General features: G+C 36.6%; 1 protein-coding gene and 1 long non-coding RNA gene across 5 annotated transcripts; one reads left to right on the top strand and one right to left on the bottom strand.

Annotated features, from left to right (window-relative positions):
• Positions 1 to 3,646: 3,646 nt before the first annotated feature.
• LOC128017302 (uncharacterized) lies at positions 3,647 to 6,049 on the bottom strand. Of its 2 annotated transcripts, XR_008184392.1 has the most exons (5): positions 5,926 to 6,049; positions 4,661 to 4,705; positions 4,284 to 4,553; positions 4,130 to 4,201; positions 3,647 to 4,017 (listed from the first exon to the last, which is right to left on the bottom strand). It is a non-coding gene; the product is annotated as an uncharacterized LOC128017302 (long non-coding RNA). The 2 variants fall into 2 exon arrangements; XR_008184391.1 differs by lacking the exon at positions 4,661 to 4,705.
• Positions 6,050 to 10,082: 4,033 nt separating this feature from the next.
• On the top strand, positions 10,083 to 14,621 carry nitr9 (novel immune-type receptor 9). Of its 3 annotated transcripts, none has more exons than XM_052600832.1 (4): positions 10,083 to 10,180; positions 10,272 to 10,616; positions 11,027 to 11,371; positions 14,002 to 14,618. In XM_052600832.1, the coding sequence occupies exons 1-4, from the start codon at positions 10,144 to 10,146 to the stop codon at positions 14,157 to 14,159; spliced, it is 885 nt and encodes a 294-aa protein (XP_052456792.1). In that variant the 5' UTR covers positions 10,083 to 10,143; the 3' UTR covers positions 14,160 to 14,618. The 3 variants fall into 3 exon arrangements, with proteins under 3 accessions (XP_052456792.1, XP_052456789.1, XP_052456790.1); XM_052600829.1 differs by lacking the exon at positions 14,002 to 14,618 and adding an exon at positions 11,450 to 11,988; XM_052600830.1 differs by lacking the exons at positions 10,083 to 10,180; positions 10,272 to 10,616; positions 11,027 to 11,371 and adding exons at positions 12,119 to 12,730; positions 12,822 to 13,166; positions 13,579 to 13,923 and having other exon boundaries at positions 14,002 to 14,621.
• Positions 14,622 to 18,427: the final 3,806 nt, after the last annotated feature.

The raw sequence follows: 18,427 nt of genomic DNA, 5'->3' as shown, positions 1-18,427 counted from the left end.
GCTCTCGTCACGGGAGGAAAAACCCGCGGCGGCGGGCTTTGTGTTTACATCAATGACACGTGGTGCCGCGATACTGTTGTGATCAGCAAACACTGCTCACCCCTGGTGGAGTTTATGATTATTAAGGGCCGGCCGTTCTAACAGCCGAGGGAATATACTGCTATACTGCTCATTTCGGTGTACATTCCCCCATTCAACATCATCAGCAACAGGAACGACACACTAAATGAACTGTACCAGCACATCAGTGAGCAGCAGACAGCACACCCCGATGCTTTTCTCATAATAGCTGGGGATTTCAACCATGCTGACCTTAAGAGTGTGTTTCCAAAAATACACCAGCAAATCAACTTTCCAACACGAGGTAATAACATTTTGGACTTTGTTTACACCACACAGAGAGGAGCTTACAAAGCCCTCCGCCTCCCCCACCTCGGAGCCTCAGACCACATCACTGTTATGCTAATGTCTGCATACAGACCGCTCATTAAAGTCGCCAAACCAGTTTACAAACGGATTAAAGTGTGGCCAGAAGGATCATCAGAGGTTCTTCAGGACTGCTTCAACACAACTGACTGGGACATGTTTAAACAGGCTGCCACATGCAATAACACCACTGACCTCCAGCAGTACTCAGAGACTGTCACTGCCTACATCAATAAGTGTATTGATGATGTAACGGTCACAAAAACCATCACTGTCCGGGCCAACCAGAAGCCGTGGATGACAGGGGAGGTCTTCAGACTACTGAAGACACGGAACGCTGCCTTCAGAGCTGGAGATGAGGTGGGCCTGAGAACAGCTAGGGCCAACCTGTCCCATGGCATCAGAGAGGCTAAGAGACAGCACTCCAGGAGGATAGCTCATCAATTCAGCGACAGCAGAGACACTAGGAACCTGTGGCAGTGGATACAGACCACTACGGACTACAAGCCCCCACCACGGACCTGTGACAACAACATCTCTCTGCTGAATGAGCTCGCTTTGAGCAACAAAACAGCACCACTGCACAGTAGACTCCACCTCCTCCCGGTGACCAGGTGATGACGCTGACCCCAGACAGCGTGAGGAGATCCTTCAGTAGGATCAATGCCCGCAAAGCTCCGGGTCCTGACAACATCCCTGGGAGTGTACTGAAAGTCTGTGCAGCAGAACTCACTGATGTCTTCACAGACATTTTTAACATCTCACTGAGTCAGGCTGTTGTTCCCACATGTTTCAAAACTACCACCATCATTCCAGTTCCGAAGAAACCATCTCCATCCTGCTTCAATGACTACCGTCCTGTTGCACTTACCCCCATCCTCATGAAGTGCTTTGAATGGCTAGTCATGCATCACATCAACACACAGCTCCAACCTCTTTATTAAGTTTGCAGATGACACGACTGTAGTGGGTCTCATTAGCAACAAAGATGAGACTAACTATAGGAGTGAGGTGAGCCGCCTGGCCAAGTGTTGCACACATTAGTCACACCGTTCCCACGGCTCTCGTCCCCACCCCTCTTGTCACAATGGCTAACACTGATTGTGTTATTTGATAGCAATATTTTCTTTGAAAGCCACATTTCTAGCATTTGTAAAACTACGTTTTTTCATCTCAAAAATATATCTAAATTACGACCTGTGCTCTCGGTGTCAAATGCAGAAACGTTAATTCATGTGTTCATGACCTCAAGGTTAGATTATAGTAATGCTTTATTGGGTGGTTGTTCTGCACGCTTAATAAAAAAAACTCCAGCTGGTTTAAAATGCAGCAGCTAGAGTTCTTACTAGAACCAGGAAGTATGAGCATATTAGCCCTGTTCTGTCAACACTGCACTGGCTCCCTGTCGAACATCGTATAGATTTTAAATCTTGCTTATTACTTATAAAGCCCTGAATCTCTGAATTTTATTGCACTACAGTCCTCCACGTCGGCTGCATTCTCAAAACTCTGGCAATTTGATGAAACCTAGAATATCAAAATCCAACATGATCTCATGAGAATACGTGTGTATTTTGACATTAAGTGTGGTTCTACCACATGTTCATTTACTTACGTTTTCATACACACAAAAACGTACAACATTGACATATTTATAGCACAAAAACGTAAAAATACTTATGTATTAGCAGCTAAAAAACTTAAATCATCTAACATAAAGTGTGAATATATATGAATATATATGTATTAATATTAAAATCGTGTCTTTAATGATTTAAATCTGTTGTATTCAATTGTCATATAAATAATTTTTTTAGTTGAATTTATTGAAAGCAGTTTACTCACCTACTTAATAGGAAATAAAATTTCTATTCGTGCTGCAAACTCGTTTTGGGTATCCATATTTTCTGATAGAATCCATATGTTTGCAAGAAACAGATCCAAAATCAGCCCTTTCTTCATCTTCATTCTAAGCAACAGCGACCATTACATTCAAAGCCCGCGCTCATTATGATTCGAATTTGAAAATAGCGCCAGTGCACCACCCTCAAGAAATTTTACGAAATGGCTTACGGCACTGATATTGAATGCTCATTGTTTCTCACATTATTTGTCACAGATTGCAACATGCTGTGTCTCAGTTGATTGACATTTGAAATAAGGTTCGTCAGAGCTGTCTACGGAGAGCCTTCCCACTCCCTATTAAGTCCTATTGTACTGAATTTTGGTTGCAGTTCCACCAGAGTTCCACTGGGGGCGATCACCATGAGTGCAAAATGAATGGCTAAATTTGTCCCTTTCACCCGACTGCCGTTGAGAAATCTCAGATCTGATTGTAGGTTTTTGGTTTTATATATATATATATATATATATATATATATATATATATATATATATATATATATATATATATACACACACACACACACACACACACACATACACATTACAGCCGAACTGTTTCCAACACTCATAATAAATCATCATATTAGAATGATTTCTAAAGGATCATGTGATAGACTGGATGTCACATGTGACGCTAAAGAATGGAGTAATGATGCTGAAAATTCCAAGAGGGTCTGGCTGCAGACATATGGGCGAGTGGAGCTCCACTCAAGAGCGGAAATACGTCACCTCCACTAGCGACGCCGCCGCCATGTTGGACCGGGCCACACTTTCCGTAGAATTACGTCGCCTCCACTAATGACGCGGCCGCCATGTTGGTCCGGGTAACACTTTACGTAGAGTGGAGCTCCATTTAAGAGGGAAAATATGTCACTACCACCAAACTTTCGTTTTGTATTACTTGTTATATACACGTATAAAGGGTGCTTTGCCAGTTATGTCACCTCTTTGTATGTAATGTTAATATGTTCTGTACTTTTATCTTTGTTACTTTTACCTAGTAGAAATAAATATATATATATATATATATATATACTAATCTTGTACGGTTTATGACAAGACAGCATTCCCCCCCCCCCAGCAATTTGCACTACAGACATCAATTTGTTCATATTTGTTTTACCAGTGTACAACTGCCAATGTAACATTCCATACATTTTAGAAACTTAACCTTATGTTTTTAATATTTAGCAGTGAAAAATAAATGAAATATGAAATAAATTATTAAAATAATACCTCAACCAGAATATGTGTTGAATTTGTGTGTTGAATTTTGTATTTTAACAACATATACAAAATAACCACAGTAAAATAATGAAGAATAACTTCCACAATTTAGAAGTTTTAATGGTTTTTGAGTAATAATAATAATTAACACATCTTACACTACATTGAAAACACATGAACTGCAAGTGACCATAATTGTTACTGTAATAACACAATGTGTTCACATGCACGCACACTTTACTCTTCAAGACCTCCATTGTCTGTGAAGCAATCCCAGCTACAGTAGCCAGGGTGGTCATCTGAGGAGTAAAACCCCAAAAGCACTCCTTGTTGGCCATTTTCCTGGTGACCAGCCCCACAGTCTTTGTGAAGCTGGCTGCACTGTAGGCGACTGCACCTAGAGATGATGTAAGGCTTTCTGTACTTTAGATAGTGTCTCTTTAAATATCTTCACTGCACCTGTTCAGTATCAACAACAAAAAAAAAGTTTAATGTTAAGGAAATGGAAGAGAGTGAGATTACTTAGTCTAATTGTTATAGCCACAAAAACAAGAGGGTTGACCACACTTACTGAAGTCACCATCAAGCCAGTTGAGTGTGGCTCCTGTTAAATATGCTCCTGACTGACAGTGTTGTTAAATCTCTGGCATGAACAATTACGTCAGAAGGGTCAAGTTTAATTACAATACTGACATTTAATTATCATTAATGTTAAAGCAATTTACTTGTTGCTGAAGGTGCCTGGGCCACCACAGTTGTGCTTTGTTGTTCTGATGCATCTGATTGCTGGGCTGGGGACACAAAGAAGACATGAGCACAGCAAAACTGGAACAATACTAAGTCTGTGTGCTGACGTTAGGTAAATTCAACACAGAAAAGTACTGCATCATTCTCCTATGACAGTCCCATAGCAGACAAGGTGATGGTGCTCAGAAGTTCCAGTCTCTATTTGTGGAGGTGTTATCAGGATGGATAACACTTGATATACATTTGATCTGAAACAAAAAAGTCAAACAATAGAATAACAGAACAACAAAATAGAAAAAATAAACATGTTAATGTCACATGTAAAAAGACCTTGACTTCTAGGGTGGCAACATACATTTAAAATGTAAAGAGTGCTGCATCTTCTATGCCAATCCTATCCCTGGAGGTGAATGAAAAATTAAATATGAAAACAACCTCCTCATATGACCTTTTAAAATTATACAACAAATGCTAAAGGAATACACATACAAAACGATCGTGTCCTTTCATTATTCACTACGTTATTTTACCACAAGCCCCCAAAAACTAAGTTGCATCTATGCTATCTGTCATGTACTAAAGGTAAAAATTTAAAAGAGCAAACAATTAACAAATAAGTTTATCAGAATGTATTATCCAAACTTTACTTCCCCAGTCAACTGAAAAGAAAGTATGTTCTTCAAGAATATAGTGAAGAAGAGGCAAAGAAAATAAGGAAGCTTTATTTTACTTATCCAGTTCTTCCTAAAGCCAAAGAAGTAACATTTAAAATTCTAAAGGACATTTATCCATCTAATCACTTCCTACAAGAAAGATTTAATTGGGAGAACAATTCATGCGGGTTCTGTGAGAAAGATATTGAAACTGTTGATCATATGTTTTTGAAATGTGAATCTGTACAGACTTTTTGGCTGGAATTTCAAAACTGGCTTCATTTCAAACAGATATCAATACACCCTTTGACTGTGATCTCAGTTAAGGTTGGAGTATTGTTGAAGGAAAAGATCCTAGACTTTTTGATAAATAACTTAATTACTTTGTGCAAATACTAGATTCATAGATAAGTAGATAAGTAAGATAAGTATGTTTTTAAAGGTTAAACCTCTCTTCAGCGGATGGAAGAATGAACTAAAGATATTTGCAAAGTCTCTTCATTACAGGATTGACAGGAACGCCCAGAAACTCTTGTATGCTTTGAACTTGTTTTTGTTGTTAGAATAAGACCCTAAGACATCTTTCTTTTTCTTTCCGTTATTTATTCTGTTTTATCTTATGGTGTGATTATTGTTATTTGTTATTTTTTTCCATCTTTTTTCTTTCTATTTGGCTGTATCAACACTAATTATATGTGTTCAGTTGTTGAAATGTGGCGTAAAGGTTTGTAATTGAACTTGATAACTTAATAAAAAACACATTGGACAGACACATTGATCTATAAATTATGTTGTGTATATATGATCAGTGGCCAGACATTAACATTGCTCGCGATATAAATCTATAAATCCATAGTGTTTATTAATTCTTTTGTTAGTAATTTCACGTAAGCCCTGTGCGTTTTTCTTACACTGCACGTTACAACAGCGTCAGTTCACCATTTTAGCGATGCAGAGATAAAATTACCTGAGTTTAAGTTTGAAGTACTCCCCGCGACGCCATCTTGATGTTTTCAAGTGGAGGTGACGTATTTCCGGTTTGAGAGTGGAGCTCCACTCGCCCATGGTCTGCAGCCAGACCCTTCTCGAAAATTCAGCTTTGCATCACAGAAATAAATGATAATTTAAAGTGTAATAAATTGAAAACAAATTATTTTAAATTGTAATAATAATTACTTTTTAATAGTAGCCTATTATAAAAAAAAAAAAATTTAAAAAAAAAACAAAAAAAAAATTCACTCGTTCACTCATTCTGGCGCCCCTATGGATGAGTGGCGCCCTTAGCATTTGCCTATACCGCCTATGCCGCTGCCCTGATCAGCGGGATCAGAATGTTAAGGAATGTTAAAAAAAAAAAAAAAAAAAAACAGCATTCTGCGCATGATCAGTGACCTCTTTTTTTTTTTTTGGGAAAGAGGGCATTTTACCAAGACCTTCAGAATCGCCCATTTTACGCAGGGAGGCAGGGTTTCATATTTTATTGAAGCAGCCCTGGGCACCGCCATTGGCTAGCAGACCCCCACCTGCTGTTAGCATTCCATTGACTCCCATTCATCTTGGCGTCACTTTGACAATGAACACGAAAATGTTTAAAAGGCTCCATTACCTTGTATCTTACATTATAGTCCCGTGGAAGCAATTTTTGTAGAATATATGATTATTACAACGATTGCGTTGTAACTTGCGACTCTCTGTTCACGCTCGCCTTCTCTGCAAGATTCGGTGGATGATTCAGAATTCTCCTTGCACGGCTAATTTCTCTACTGTGCGACAGAGAGTCGCTGGTTATGACGCAATCGTTAGCCTATTTTTTACAAAAACTGCTTTAACAGGACCATAGCGTAAGATACAAGGTAATGGAGCCTTTTATACATTTTCGTGTTCATTGTCAAAGTGACGCCAAGATGAATGGGAGTCAATGGAATGCTAACAGCAGGTGGAGGTCCGCTAGCCACTGGCGGCACCCAGGGGTGCTTCAAAAAATACGAAACCCTGCCCCCCTGGGAGAAACTGCGGTGGCTGAGTCAGCCGGCTTCTCTCAAAACGTTCTCGCTTTACTTTGATGGCACACGTGACAGTCATGGGGTGTCGGTGCTGTTTCAAGTCAGACAAAATTTCTAACCGGACTGGTTGCACTGGTTCAAGTCAGACTGCGATTGGTTTGCGCAATGCTGTGTGAAGTCATGAGTATCACGCCTTCATAGAGAGAAGACAGATTCATAATTTCACAGATTTTTAAAATTAAATTCTGCTCTGTACCCTATAAAAACTATTACTGCCAGAGAGGACTGCGACTCGAACTTATCATCATTTGAACTACTTTTGGGACCACTTTGGCATTTTCGCATAAAGTAAATTATTGTGATTTATGTTACGCTTGTTTGTCTGTTATTCATTTATTTAAAACAGAATGTAGTTTTAAGAAGTTGTTATGGTAGGTTTAGGGGTAGGTGTAGGATTAGTCGCTCAAAATATTGTTTTAATGTTATATTTTTACTAAAATTGTCATTTTCCTAAACATTTCTGTCCATTATGTTTTATTCTTTTAACATTCTGTATAAAATGGGTAGGCTTAGGTTCGGGGTGGGGTTTAGGGATCTTACATTTATCTAAAAAATGATAAAAAGGGAAAATATACATATATTTTTATGACATGAAAGGTTTGTCAATATTTTATGTTTTATTGGCTGTAAAAATGTAAGTATTGCATGTATTGTATGATTTAGTACCTTTCAAAATGTAAAACAATTTATGTTTTGTGTCTTTCAAAGTTACGTATTATTAACTACGTAAGATCCTTTTCCTATTTGGCACCTTAACTCTGGAATAACCTACCTAACATTGTTTGGGAAGCAGACAAACTCTGTCAGTTTAAATCTAGATTAAAGACCCACCTCTTTACCTGGCTTACACATAACACATTTCTAATATTGAAATCTGTTAAAGGATTTTTAGGCTGCATTAATTAAGTAAACCGGAACTGGGAACACTTCCCATAACACCTGATGTACTTGCTACATCATTAGAAGAATGGCATCTATGCTAATATTAGCCTGGTTCCTCCCAAGGATTTTTCTCCATTTCTTGTGGCTAATGGTCTAGAGCATGTTGTTGTGATTTTGTTGTGGTCATCACAGAATTGAGTTCAGTCCATCCTTCAAAACCAGTCTCCCACCTGTCGAGAGATTTCTGACACATTTACTGTCTGCTTTCTTTACAAAAAAGACTGCATTTTGATGACTGCACAGTTTAATGGTCACATGTTGATTTCCCTTCATTTGCTATTTATGCAGTCAAGATACCTTACTTAGAACTTAAGAAGGTCAAGTTACCACATGACCAGCAGAAAACCAAAACTAGCACATTGCTTTTATGTCTATGTTTTTAGAAATAATTTTCCCTAAACGTACTTCTTTTAAAAAATGCATTTATATTAGTATTTACTGATGGTAGGTTCTGTACTCATTTGCAATTATTTGTCTGAAAAATTAAAAGTAGATTGTGAAATCATCTCTGAAATAAAAGATCAGTGGGAAAAATATATATATATATGGTACAGCACTTTTTGACAAACACATCCTACTGGTTCCTCACATCGTTCATTTAATCTCTGGTGATGTTCATTTTGTCATTGCTCACCTGTTTCTTTCTAGTTTAGGATAAATCCATCCAGATATGAAAAACTTTGGATTTTTGCTTCTCTTTCTAATTGGTGAGTCTTTTATGTCATAACTAAACTGTATTTACATTAATTTAAGCTAAACTATTTTTGTTTAGGCCTTACTGCATCACACCTGATTAAACCACCTGTGTTTGCCAAACTCGGGGAAATCGTTAATATGTCTTGCTTTTACCAAAGCCTAATGGCCATGCACTTCTCATGGTACAAATATAAACTTGGAGAGAATCCCAGACTCATCTCCACCATTTACAAGTATGACAACAAAGCCCGGTTTTAGGTATGTTCTTCAAGAAAGAATTGTTTAAAAATGTATCACTTTTATGGTGTGTTTACATTATAATTGTGTCTATTTCAGGTGCTGATTTAGCAGAACAGATGCATGATGACTTTTGTCATTCTTTCCATTGTTAGAACATTCCTTCTTTTAATTACTGTTGCCACAATTACTTTTTGGTACTGCATCAATTCAAAAAGAAATTCAAAAGATGGCTGTTCTCCATCTGCCATTGCTTTCTTAGATACACAGTCCAACCTGAAGGAAGACCAGGTCTGTTGAGGAAATCAGCTTCTGATCATCCATAATATGTAGCAAAGCATGATAAACAAAGACATAATTTGAACTCATTAACTTTTGTGTCATGTAACATAATGTTTTTTTTTTAATGATAATATAATATAATATGTAACAAAGCATGATAAAAAAAGACATAATTTGAACCAATCAACTTTTGTGTCATGTAACGTAAAGTTTTTTCATATTAGAAATAAACTGTCCAATGTCAAACCATATGTTTGTCTCTGATTCTCAGAGTAATACAAAACTACCGTGGCATTTAGTTTTATCAAACTCATGTCTTGTAAATTAGGTTCCCTTTCAGTCGGTCACTCTCGACACCACGTCGGTGACCGACGCAAAATGGGATATCGCCTCGATATACCAATCTACTTTGAGTGTAAACTAAACGAGCCAATGCAAATTGGCATGCAATTATTGTTGCATATACCAGTCTCCCACCTGTCGAAAGAGATTTCTGACACATTTAAGCTTTCTTCACGAAAAAGCAATTTTGATGACTGCACAGTTTAATGATCACATGTTGATTTCCCTTTATCTGCTATGTATGCAGTCAAGAAACACTTACTTAGAACTTAAGAAGGTCAAGTTACCACATGACCAGCAGAAACCACAATTAGCACATTGCCTTTATGTCTATGTTTTAAGAAATATTTTCCCCTAAAATACTTCTTTTAAAAACTGCATGCATATTAGTATTTACTGATGGTAGGTGCTGTACTTACTTGCAATTATTTGTCTGAAAAATTAAAAGTAGATTGTGAAATCAACTCTGAAAGAAAAGATCAGTCGGGGAAAAAATATATGATACAGCACTTTTTGACAAACACATCCTACTGGTTCCTCATATCGTTCATTTCATCTCTGATGATGTTCATTTTGTCATTGCTCATCTGTTTCTTTCTAGTTTAGGATAAATCCATCCAGATATGATAAACTTTGGATTTTTGCTTCTCTTTCTAATCGGTGAGTGAGTCTTTTATGTCATAACTAAATTGTATTTACATTCATTTAAGCTAAACTATTTTTGTTTATTACTTTTAATATTTTTGTTTAGGCCTTACTGAATCACACATGAATAAACCACCTGTGTTTGCCAAACTGGGGGAAATCGTTAATATGTCTTGCTTTTACCAAAGCCTAATGGCCATGCACTTCTCATGGTACAAGCATAAACTTGGAGAGAATCCCAGGCTCATCTCCACCATTTACAAGTATGACAACAAAGCCCGGTTTTACCATGATTTCCAGAATAGTTCACGCTTCTCTGTGCTGAATGACAAGGGTTCGCATCATTTGGTGATAAAAAACATACAGCTCTCTGACTCTGCTACATACTACTGTGGAAGTGCTTATTCCAATGTAATGGAATTTGTCGGAGGAACAGAATTGATAGTTGAAGGTAATTATAATTTTGAGTAATTGAGTTCTTTTTAACATTTGAAGTATAAAATTTAGTTATTTTAGGTTTCAAAAGGGTGTTTTGGCAGCAATGCAATAAGAAAAAAAAGTATTTGGGTTCACAACAGAACCTTTCAGTGAACAGTACTTAAAAGAAGCCTTTTTTTTCTTGGTGTAAATATTCTAAAGAACTTTTTTCCATTTTAAATAACCTTTTGTGGAAAGAAAAAGGTTCCATATGTTAAAGGCACTTCATTGAACTGTCAATGCCAGTAAATAACCTTTATGTTTAAGAGTGCATAGTGGTGGTAAAGCTATGCTATTACTTTTAAGTGGAATATTGGAATGCAGTATACATGAGTATTATATATCTTACATAAAACTCACTCAATAATGGAATTTTTCATGCAGGGTTGATAAGCCACACTGTTATAAAACAACCTGCTTTAATGCCATCACATCATGGAGATTCAGTGAGTCTTAACTGCACGGTTCTAAATAAGAAATGTGTGGGGAACAACAGTGTGTACTGGATCATTCAGGAATCAGAAGAATCTCACCAAACATTCGTTGCCGCACATGGAACAAGTATTGGTCATTGTGAGTTGAGCTCCGAAGCTGATTTTAGAGCCCATAGATGCATTTACAACTTCTCTAGGAAAGACCTCAAACTTTTTGATTCTGGGACTTACAACTGCACTGTTGCTGCATGTGGGGAGATGCTGTTTTGGAATGACGCCAAACTGGACATTATAGGTATGTTCTTCAAGAAAGAATTGTTTAAAAATGTATCACTTTTATGCTGTGTTTACATTATAATTTTGTTTATTTCAGGTGCTGATTTAGCAGAACAGATGATGACTTTTGTAATTCTTTCCATTGTTAGAACATTCCTTCTTTTAATTACTGTTGCCACAATTACTTTTTGGTACTGCATCAATTCAAAAAGAAATTCAAAAGATGGCTGTTCTCCATCTGCCATTGCTTTCTAAGATACACAGTCCAACCTGAAGGAAGACCAGGTCTGTTGAGGAAATCAGCTTCTGATCATCCATAATATGTAGCAAAGCATGATAAAAAAGACATAATTTGAACTTATTAACTTTTGTGTCATGTAACGTAATGTTTTATTTTGAAATGATAATATAACATAATATGTAGCAAAGCATGATTAAAAAAAAAGACATCATTTGAACTCATTAACTTTTGTGTCATGTAACATAATGTTTTTTTTTTAATGATAATATAATATAATATGTAACAAAGCATGATAAAAAAAGACATAATTTGAACCAATCAACTTTTGTGTCATGTAACGTAAAGTTTTTTCATATTAGAAATAAACTGTCCAATGTCAAACCATATGTTTGTCTCTGATTCTCAGAGTAATACAAAACTACTGTGGCATTTAGTTTTATCAAACTCATGTCTTGTAAATTAGGTTCCCTTTCAGTCGGTCACTCTCGACACCACGTCGGTGACCGACGCAAAATGGGATATCGCCTCGATATACCAATCTACTTTGAGTGTAAACTAAACGAGCCAATGCAAATTGGCATGCAATTATTGTTGCATATACCAGTCTCCCACCTGTCGAAAGAGATTTCTGACACATTTAAGCTTTCTTCACAAAAAAGCAATTTTGATGACTGCACAGTTTAATGATCACATGTTGATTTCCCTTTATCTGCTATGTATGCAGTCAAGAAACACTTACTTAGAACTTAAGAAGGTCAAGTTACCACATGACCAGCAGAAACCACAATTAGCACATTGCCTTTATGTCTATGTTTTAAGAAATATTTTCCCCTAAAATACTTCTTTTAAAAACTGCATGCATATTAGTATTTACTGATGGTAGGTGCTGTACTTACTTGCAATTATTTGTCTGAAAAATTAAAAGTAGATTGTGAAATCAACTCTGAAAGAAAAGATCAGTCGGGGAAAAAATATATGATACAGCACTTTTTGACAAACACATCCTACTGGTTCCTCACATCGTTCATTTCATCTCTGGTGATGTTCATTTTGTCATTGCTCATCTGTTTCTTTCTAGTTTAGGATAAATCCATCCAGATATGATAAACTTTGGATTTTTGCTTCTCTTTCTAATCGGTGAGTGAGTCTTTTATGTCATAACTAAACTGTATTTACATTCATTTAAGCTAAACTATTTTTGTTTATTACTTTTAATATTTTTGTTTAGGCCTTACTGAATCACACATGAATAAACCACCTGTGTTTGCCAAACTGGGGGAAATCGTTAATATGTCTTGCTTTTACCAAAGCCTAATGGCCATGCACTTCTCATGGTACAAGCATAAACTTGGAGAGAATCCCAGGCTCATCTCCACCATTTACAAGTATGACAACAAAGCCCGGTTTTACCATGATTTCCAGAATAGTTCACGCTTCTCTGTGCTGAATGACAAGGGTTTGCATCATTTGGTGATAAAAAACATACAGCTCTCTGACTCTGCTACATACTACTGTGGAAGTGCTTATTCCAATGTAATGGAATTTGTCGGAGGAACAGAATTGATAGTTGAAGGTAATTATAATTTTGAGTAATTGAGTTCTTTTTAACATTTGAAGTATAAAATTTAGTTATTTTAGGTTTCAAAAGGGTGTTTTGGCAGCAATGCAATAAGAAAAAAAAAGTATTTGGGTTCACAACAGAACCTTTCAGTGAACAGTACTTAAAAGAAGCCTTTTTTTTTTTTGGTGTAAATATTCTAAAGAACTTTTTTCCATTTTAAATAACCTTTTGTGGAAAGAAAAAGGTTCCATATGTTAAAGGCACTTCATTGAACTGTCAATGCCAGTAAAGAACCTTTATGTTTAAGAGTGCATAGTGGTGGTAAAGCTATGCTATTACTTTTAAGTGGAATATTGGAATGCAGTATACATGAGTATTATATATCTTACATAAAACTCACTCAATAATGGAATTTTTCATGCAGGGTTGAAAAGCCACACTGTTATAAAACAACCTGCTTTAATTCCATCACATCATGGAGATTCAGTGAGTCTTAACTGCACGGTTCTAAATAAGAAATGTGTGGGGAACAACAGTGTGTACTGGATCATTCAGGAATCAGAAGAATCTCACCAAACATTCGTTGCCGCACATGGAACAAGTATTGGTCATTGTGAGTTGAGCTCCGAAGCTGATTTTAGAGCCCATAGATGCATTTACAGCTTCTCTAGGAAAGACCTCAAACTTTTTGATTCTGGGACTTACAACTGCACTGTTGCTGCATGTGGGGAGATGCTGTTTTGGAATGACGCCAAACTGGACATTATAGGTATGTTCTTCAAGAAAGAATTGTGTAAAAATGTATCACTTTTATGCTGTGTTTACATTATAATTTTGTTTATTTCAGGTGCTGATTTAGCAGAACAGATGATGACTTTTGTCATTCTTTCCATTGTTAGAACATTCCTTCTTTTAATTACTGTTGCCACAATTACTTTTTGGTACTGCATCAATTCAAAAAGAAATTCAAAAGATGGCTGTTCTCCATCTGCCATTGCTTTCTAAGATACACAGTCCAACCTGAAGGAAGACCAGGTCTGTTGAGGAAATCAGCTTCTGATCATCCATAATATGTAGCAAAGCATGATAAACAAAGACATCATTTGAACTTATTAACTTTTGTGTCATGTAACGTAATGTTTTATTTTGAAATGATAATATAACATAATATGTAGCAAAGCATGATTAAAAAAAAAGACATCATTTGAACTTATTAACTTTTGTGTCATGTAACGTAATGTTTTATTTTGAAATGATAATATAACATAATATGTAGCAAAGCATGATAAAAAAGACATAATTAGAACCTATTAACTTTTGTGTCATGTAACGTAATGTTTTTTCATATTAGAAATAAACTGTCCAATGCTGAACCATGTTTGTTTCTGATTCTCAGAGCAATACAAAACTACCGTGGCATTTTGCTCTATCAAACTCATGTCTTGTAAATTAGGTTTAATATCTGAATTAGGCAGCCATGAGAAATGCATAAACATTTCAGAGGTTATGGAATTTATTCCATAACAGAATGGGGACTGGATTGTAAAAATACATTAAATGGACGAATACATGTGTTTGACAATAAAATTTTCCTTTAAGAAATATACACACACAAATTACAAAAATAACAAGGGTATTTAAGCCCAGAACATGCTGAACCTGTATATTACTTTACCCAGAACAACTATTTAGAATAATTGTGATTTGCAAGTTTTGCATGATTCACTTTCTCATCAACGTGAATATAATATAGCAACAAACTAGACAGTAGATGTTCTTGGAAAGAATTTCAAATTACATTTACTTAGACAATTCGACAAAATAGACTTGGATAGAGGAGGATGTCTCAATTCAGTGAGCTTTCAGTATAGACGTTAAAGAAACTGTGATTACACAACTAGTTATATTAAACAAATATTGGGCAACTATTAATAAAACATAACAAATACAGATAAGAATGCCCTTACCTGCAGAGTGTCTCTGTTTTTTTGTTTTTTTGACTATAATTATGATTATTACTGTAGATATTATGTTTGAAGACACTAAGATGAAAATCACTGGATTCATAATGTTCTGATCTGATCTGCCAAGCACTTATTGCACATGATATGTTTTCTGTTCTTTTTTTTATTTATTTTTTTAAGTACCAGCACAACATTCATGAACGTTCAATGAGGAGGGTGTGAAATAAGCATCTATAATTCTAGCCAGGGATTCTCCTGAGCTTTGCTTAGACATTTTGTGCACAGCCCTCAGTAAATTCAACTGTACTGTAACTGTCAAATGAAAAAAAAATTTTTTTTTTTAATTATTATTATTAGTTTGCTGTAGAATTCTCCTCATATTTGAATATTTTCCTTAAAAATGTATCTAAAATATGACAGTTCATTGTTTTAAACAATCGACTGTTAATACTTCAAAATGTTAATACCTTCAAAAATGTTCCAGGGCTGAAATACAATGCAGTGAACTTATTCACGCAACAATAGGAAGTTGCCATATCCTCTTGAGTCATTCAGAAATGTTTTAGTTGATAAGTTCCATTCTCCGTTGTCTGAGGTGTGCATCATCAAAGCCTTTTAAAAAGTGGACATTGTTCCCACGATAGGACATTGCTATGGGCTGCGTCTTCTTTCCTAATAGTTGCTTGCAAGACACAATGAGATTAAAATATCTTTTGAGAAAATGACATTCTATTGTCACACTGTCTCCAATTTTGGCTTATTGCATAGGTTTTGGTTGATTAATAGCTTTGGCTGTAAAGCAACCGGAATTTAAAAAGTTCATAAAAAATGTAATGAAATAAATGTCCATGCTTTAAAAATATATTTGAGAAGAAGAATAACAATATTTGCCTACCACAAAAAGCTAGGATGATTGCATAGACTGCATGCATCTTTTTTAAGCATTAGCTCATTGTGAAGAACGAGAGACACGGGCCATCAAAAGGAAAATGTTGTTTGAGTTGATTGTTAGATGTTGTCAGATGGCAGAGGTGCTTTCATTGGTTAACCAAGCAGCCCCATTTATTAAGGGCACATTTTGACATCATACTTTAAACCCATGGGAGGTTTGTTATTATACATTTATAAAAAATAAAAATTTATTCTAAACCTAAGTTAATAATAACAAACTACTGCACAGTATGTAACATTTTCAAAACCTTGAGAATCTAGTTTATGTATTTAATGATTGAAAGGAGATTCCAAAGTAGTTTATGAATTTTTGACAAAGTACTCATGAGTGGTGACTACAGACTTTTATTTTGAAAAAAAAAAACAAAAACAAAAAAACAATAGTAATGTACAACCATAAAAGTTTGGTAGAAACCTCTGTTAGTTTTGCCAAGAGTTTTGAGGATATAAAGAAATATCAATAGATTCTCAATTTATATCAGAGTTAACTATTTCGTCCGCATGTCTTTAAAGTGTCCATGTTGTGCATGTTGCAGGTTGAAATCAAATAAAATATTGCCATACTTCCCATATAACGTCTAAATACAATGTCTACTTCATGAATTCTGTGAAAAGTATGGATATATATGATTATGATTGCTGCAGGCATGTGAGAAGTGGGTGCACTTCTATGCTGTATGGATCTCCAGTGGAGCTTGCAGGTTATTGTAGAAAAGTTTGGTACTGTGCTTAAACAAATTCAACCTAAAAGGTTTTTTATCAACCTCAAATTTGGAACACTAATTGTTTAGATTTATGACTTTGTTTTTATAGCAGTTTTAGAGTGCAACGTTTTATAAAGTATATTGTTTATGTACAATATAAAAATGTAGATACTTACAATTTCACAAACTTTTTTTAAATTGTACCTTTGGAAACTTTTTCAACTCTAAAGTAATCTGCAAAGGGTCTGATGTCAAAAGGGACCAACCTTAGCTATGTGCTCTAAAGCAATCAACAATTTAAAAGGGTCATGACATGTTTTTTTTTTTTTTTTTGGTTTGTTTTATTGTGGCCCCTTAGGTGCAATTATAACATTACTATAACTTTTTTAATGGTACAAAGACCTCTTATATGCCAGAAGATCAAAGGCAAATTTGGTTTCCTATGTCATCACCCCTTTAAATTGGGAATTTATTTTTCAGGTCTTTAAAAAAAGTGGAACTTCCAGTTAACAGTTTACATTTTAAAAAGTGACAAACTAACCATCTGAATAATGATATTTAACAAACTTTGCATTACATATGTATTCTTAATTTTTACACTTTGTAAATGTTTACAGTTTTGAAGTTGCGATGACCTGTTTTTGTTTTATAATGACATGCTACAACAACTGACCTTTAGGAAACTTTGAAAAATAGGCCACTTAGTGTTCCATCCTGTCTATAAAACCACACGATGTTTATCTCTTAGTAACTGGTTCTTGTGGGCACGTACAAGGGTCTCTACAGCTCATTAAATATATGTGCCTCTGACCCCGTTACAAGACATAAAACAAAACAAACAAGGAGAATACCAGAAATACTGGGTGTTATCATTATTGATATTGTTATTATTATTATGTTCTAAACCCTTCAGCTTAGACATATTCATTCTTAAAGGTGACTGTGGCGAGTGGGGCGGGGCCGAGAGGCGTGGGAACGAGGAGTGAGGCCAGGTGTAGTGATTGGAGATGAGCTACACCTGAGCCCCACCGCTAGTATCGAGTCCCACGTAGGAGATGGAAGGATATAAAACTGGAGCGACGACCGTGAAGGACGAGAGAGGACCAGGCCTGGGACATTATTTTAGGTTTTGGCTTTTATTTGTGCGCGTCAGTCGCCGTGAGGGGCTGACGCGCCGTTTTGTGTTTATTTTGAATATTAAAGTGGTTTTGATTGTGCGCCGGTTCCCGCCTCCTTCTTCCCGATGAATATGGAGATTTGATTGTTACAGTGGTGCCGAAACCCGGGAGAAGGAGGGACGCGCTGCTGAAGATCCCTCGCCGCTGTGGTGAATCCGCGGTGCCCTCGAGCAGGCGAGGTAGGTGCCGCCAGGGACGCTCGAGGCGGTGGGCTGGAGCGAGTTGCCGGGGACGGGCGAGCTCGCTGCCGACCGCCCACGACAAGGAGGGGCGGCTGCCGTCCGTGAGGGAGCGGAGGAGTCGGCGCCGTTCGCCAGGGGGCCGGAGCCTGCCGCCTCCGTGACGGAATCCGGAGGGGCAGGGAACGGGGGACTCCTGCCGCTGCCCAAAATCGGAGGAGCCGTCGCCGTCCATCGGGCGGCGGAGGAGTGTCGCGCCGTCCGCCGAGGGCCGTCCAGTGCCACCGCCAGGCACCG

Source organism: Carassius gibelio, chromosome A7 (genome assembly GCF_023724105.1).
Source record: "Carassius gibelio isolate Cgi1373 ecotype wild population from Czech Republic chromosome A7, carGib1.2-hapl.c, whole genome shotgun sequence".
Lineage (NCBI taxonomy): Eukaryota > Metazoa > Chordata > Actinopteri > Cypriniformes > Cyprinidae > Carassius > Carassius gibelio.
The sequence above is the reverse complement of the archived record's forward strand: the minus strand, read 5'-3'. Positions and strand labels throughout refer to the sequence as shown.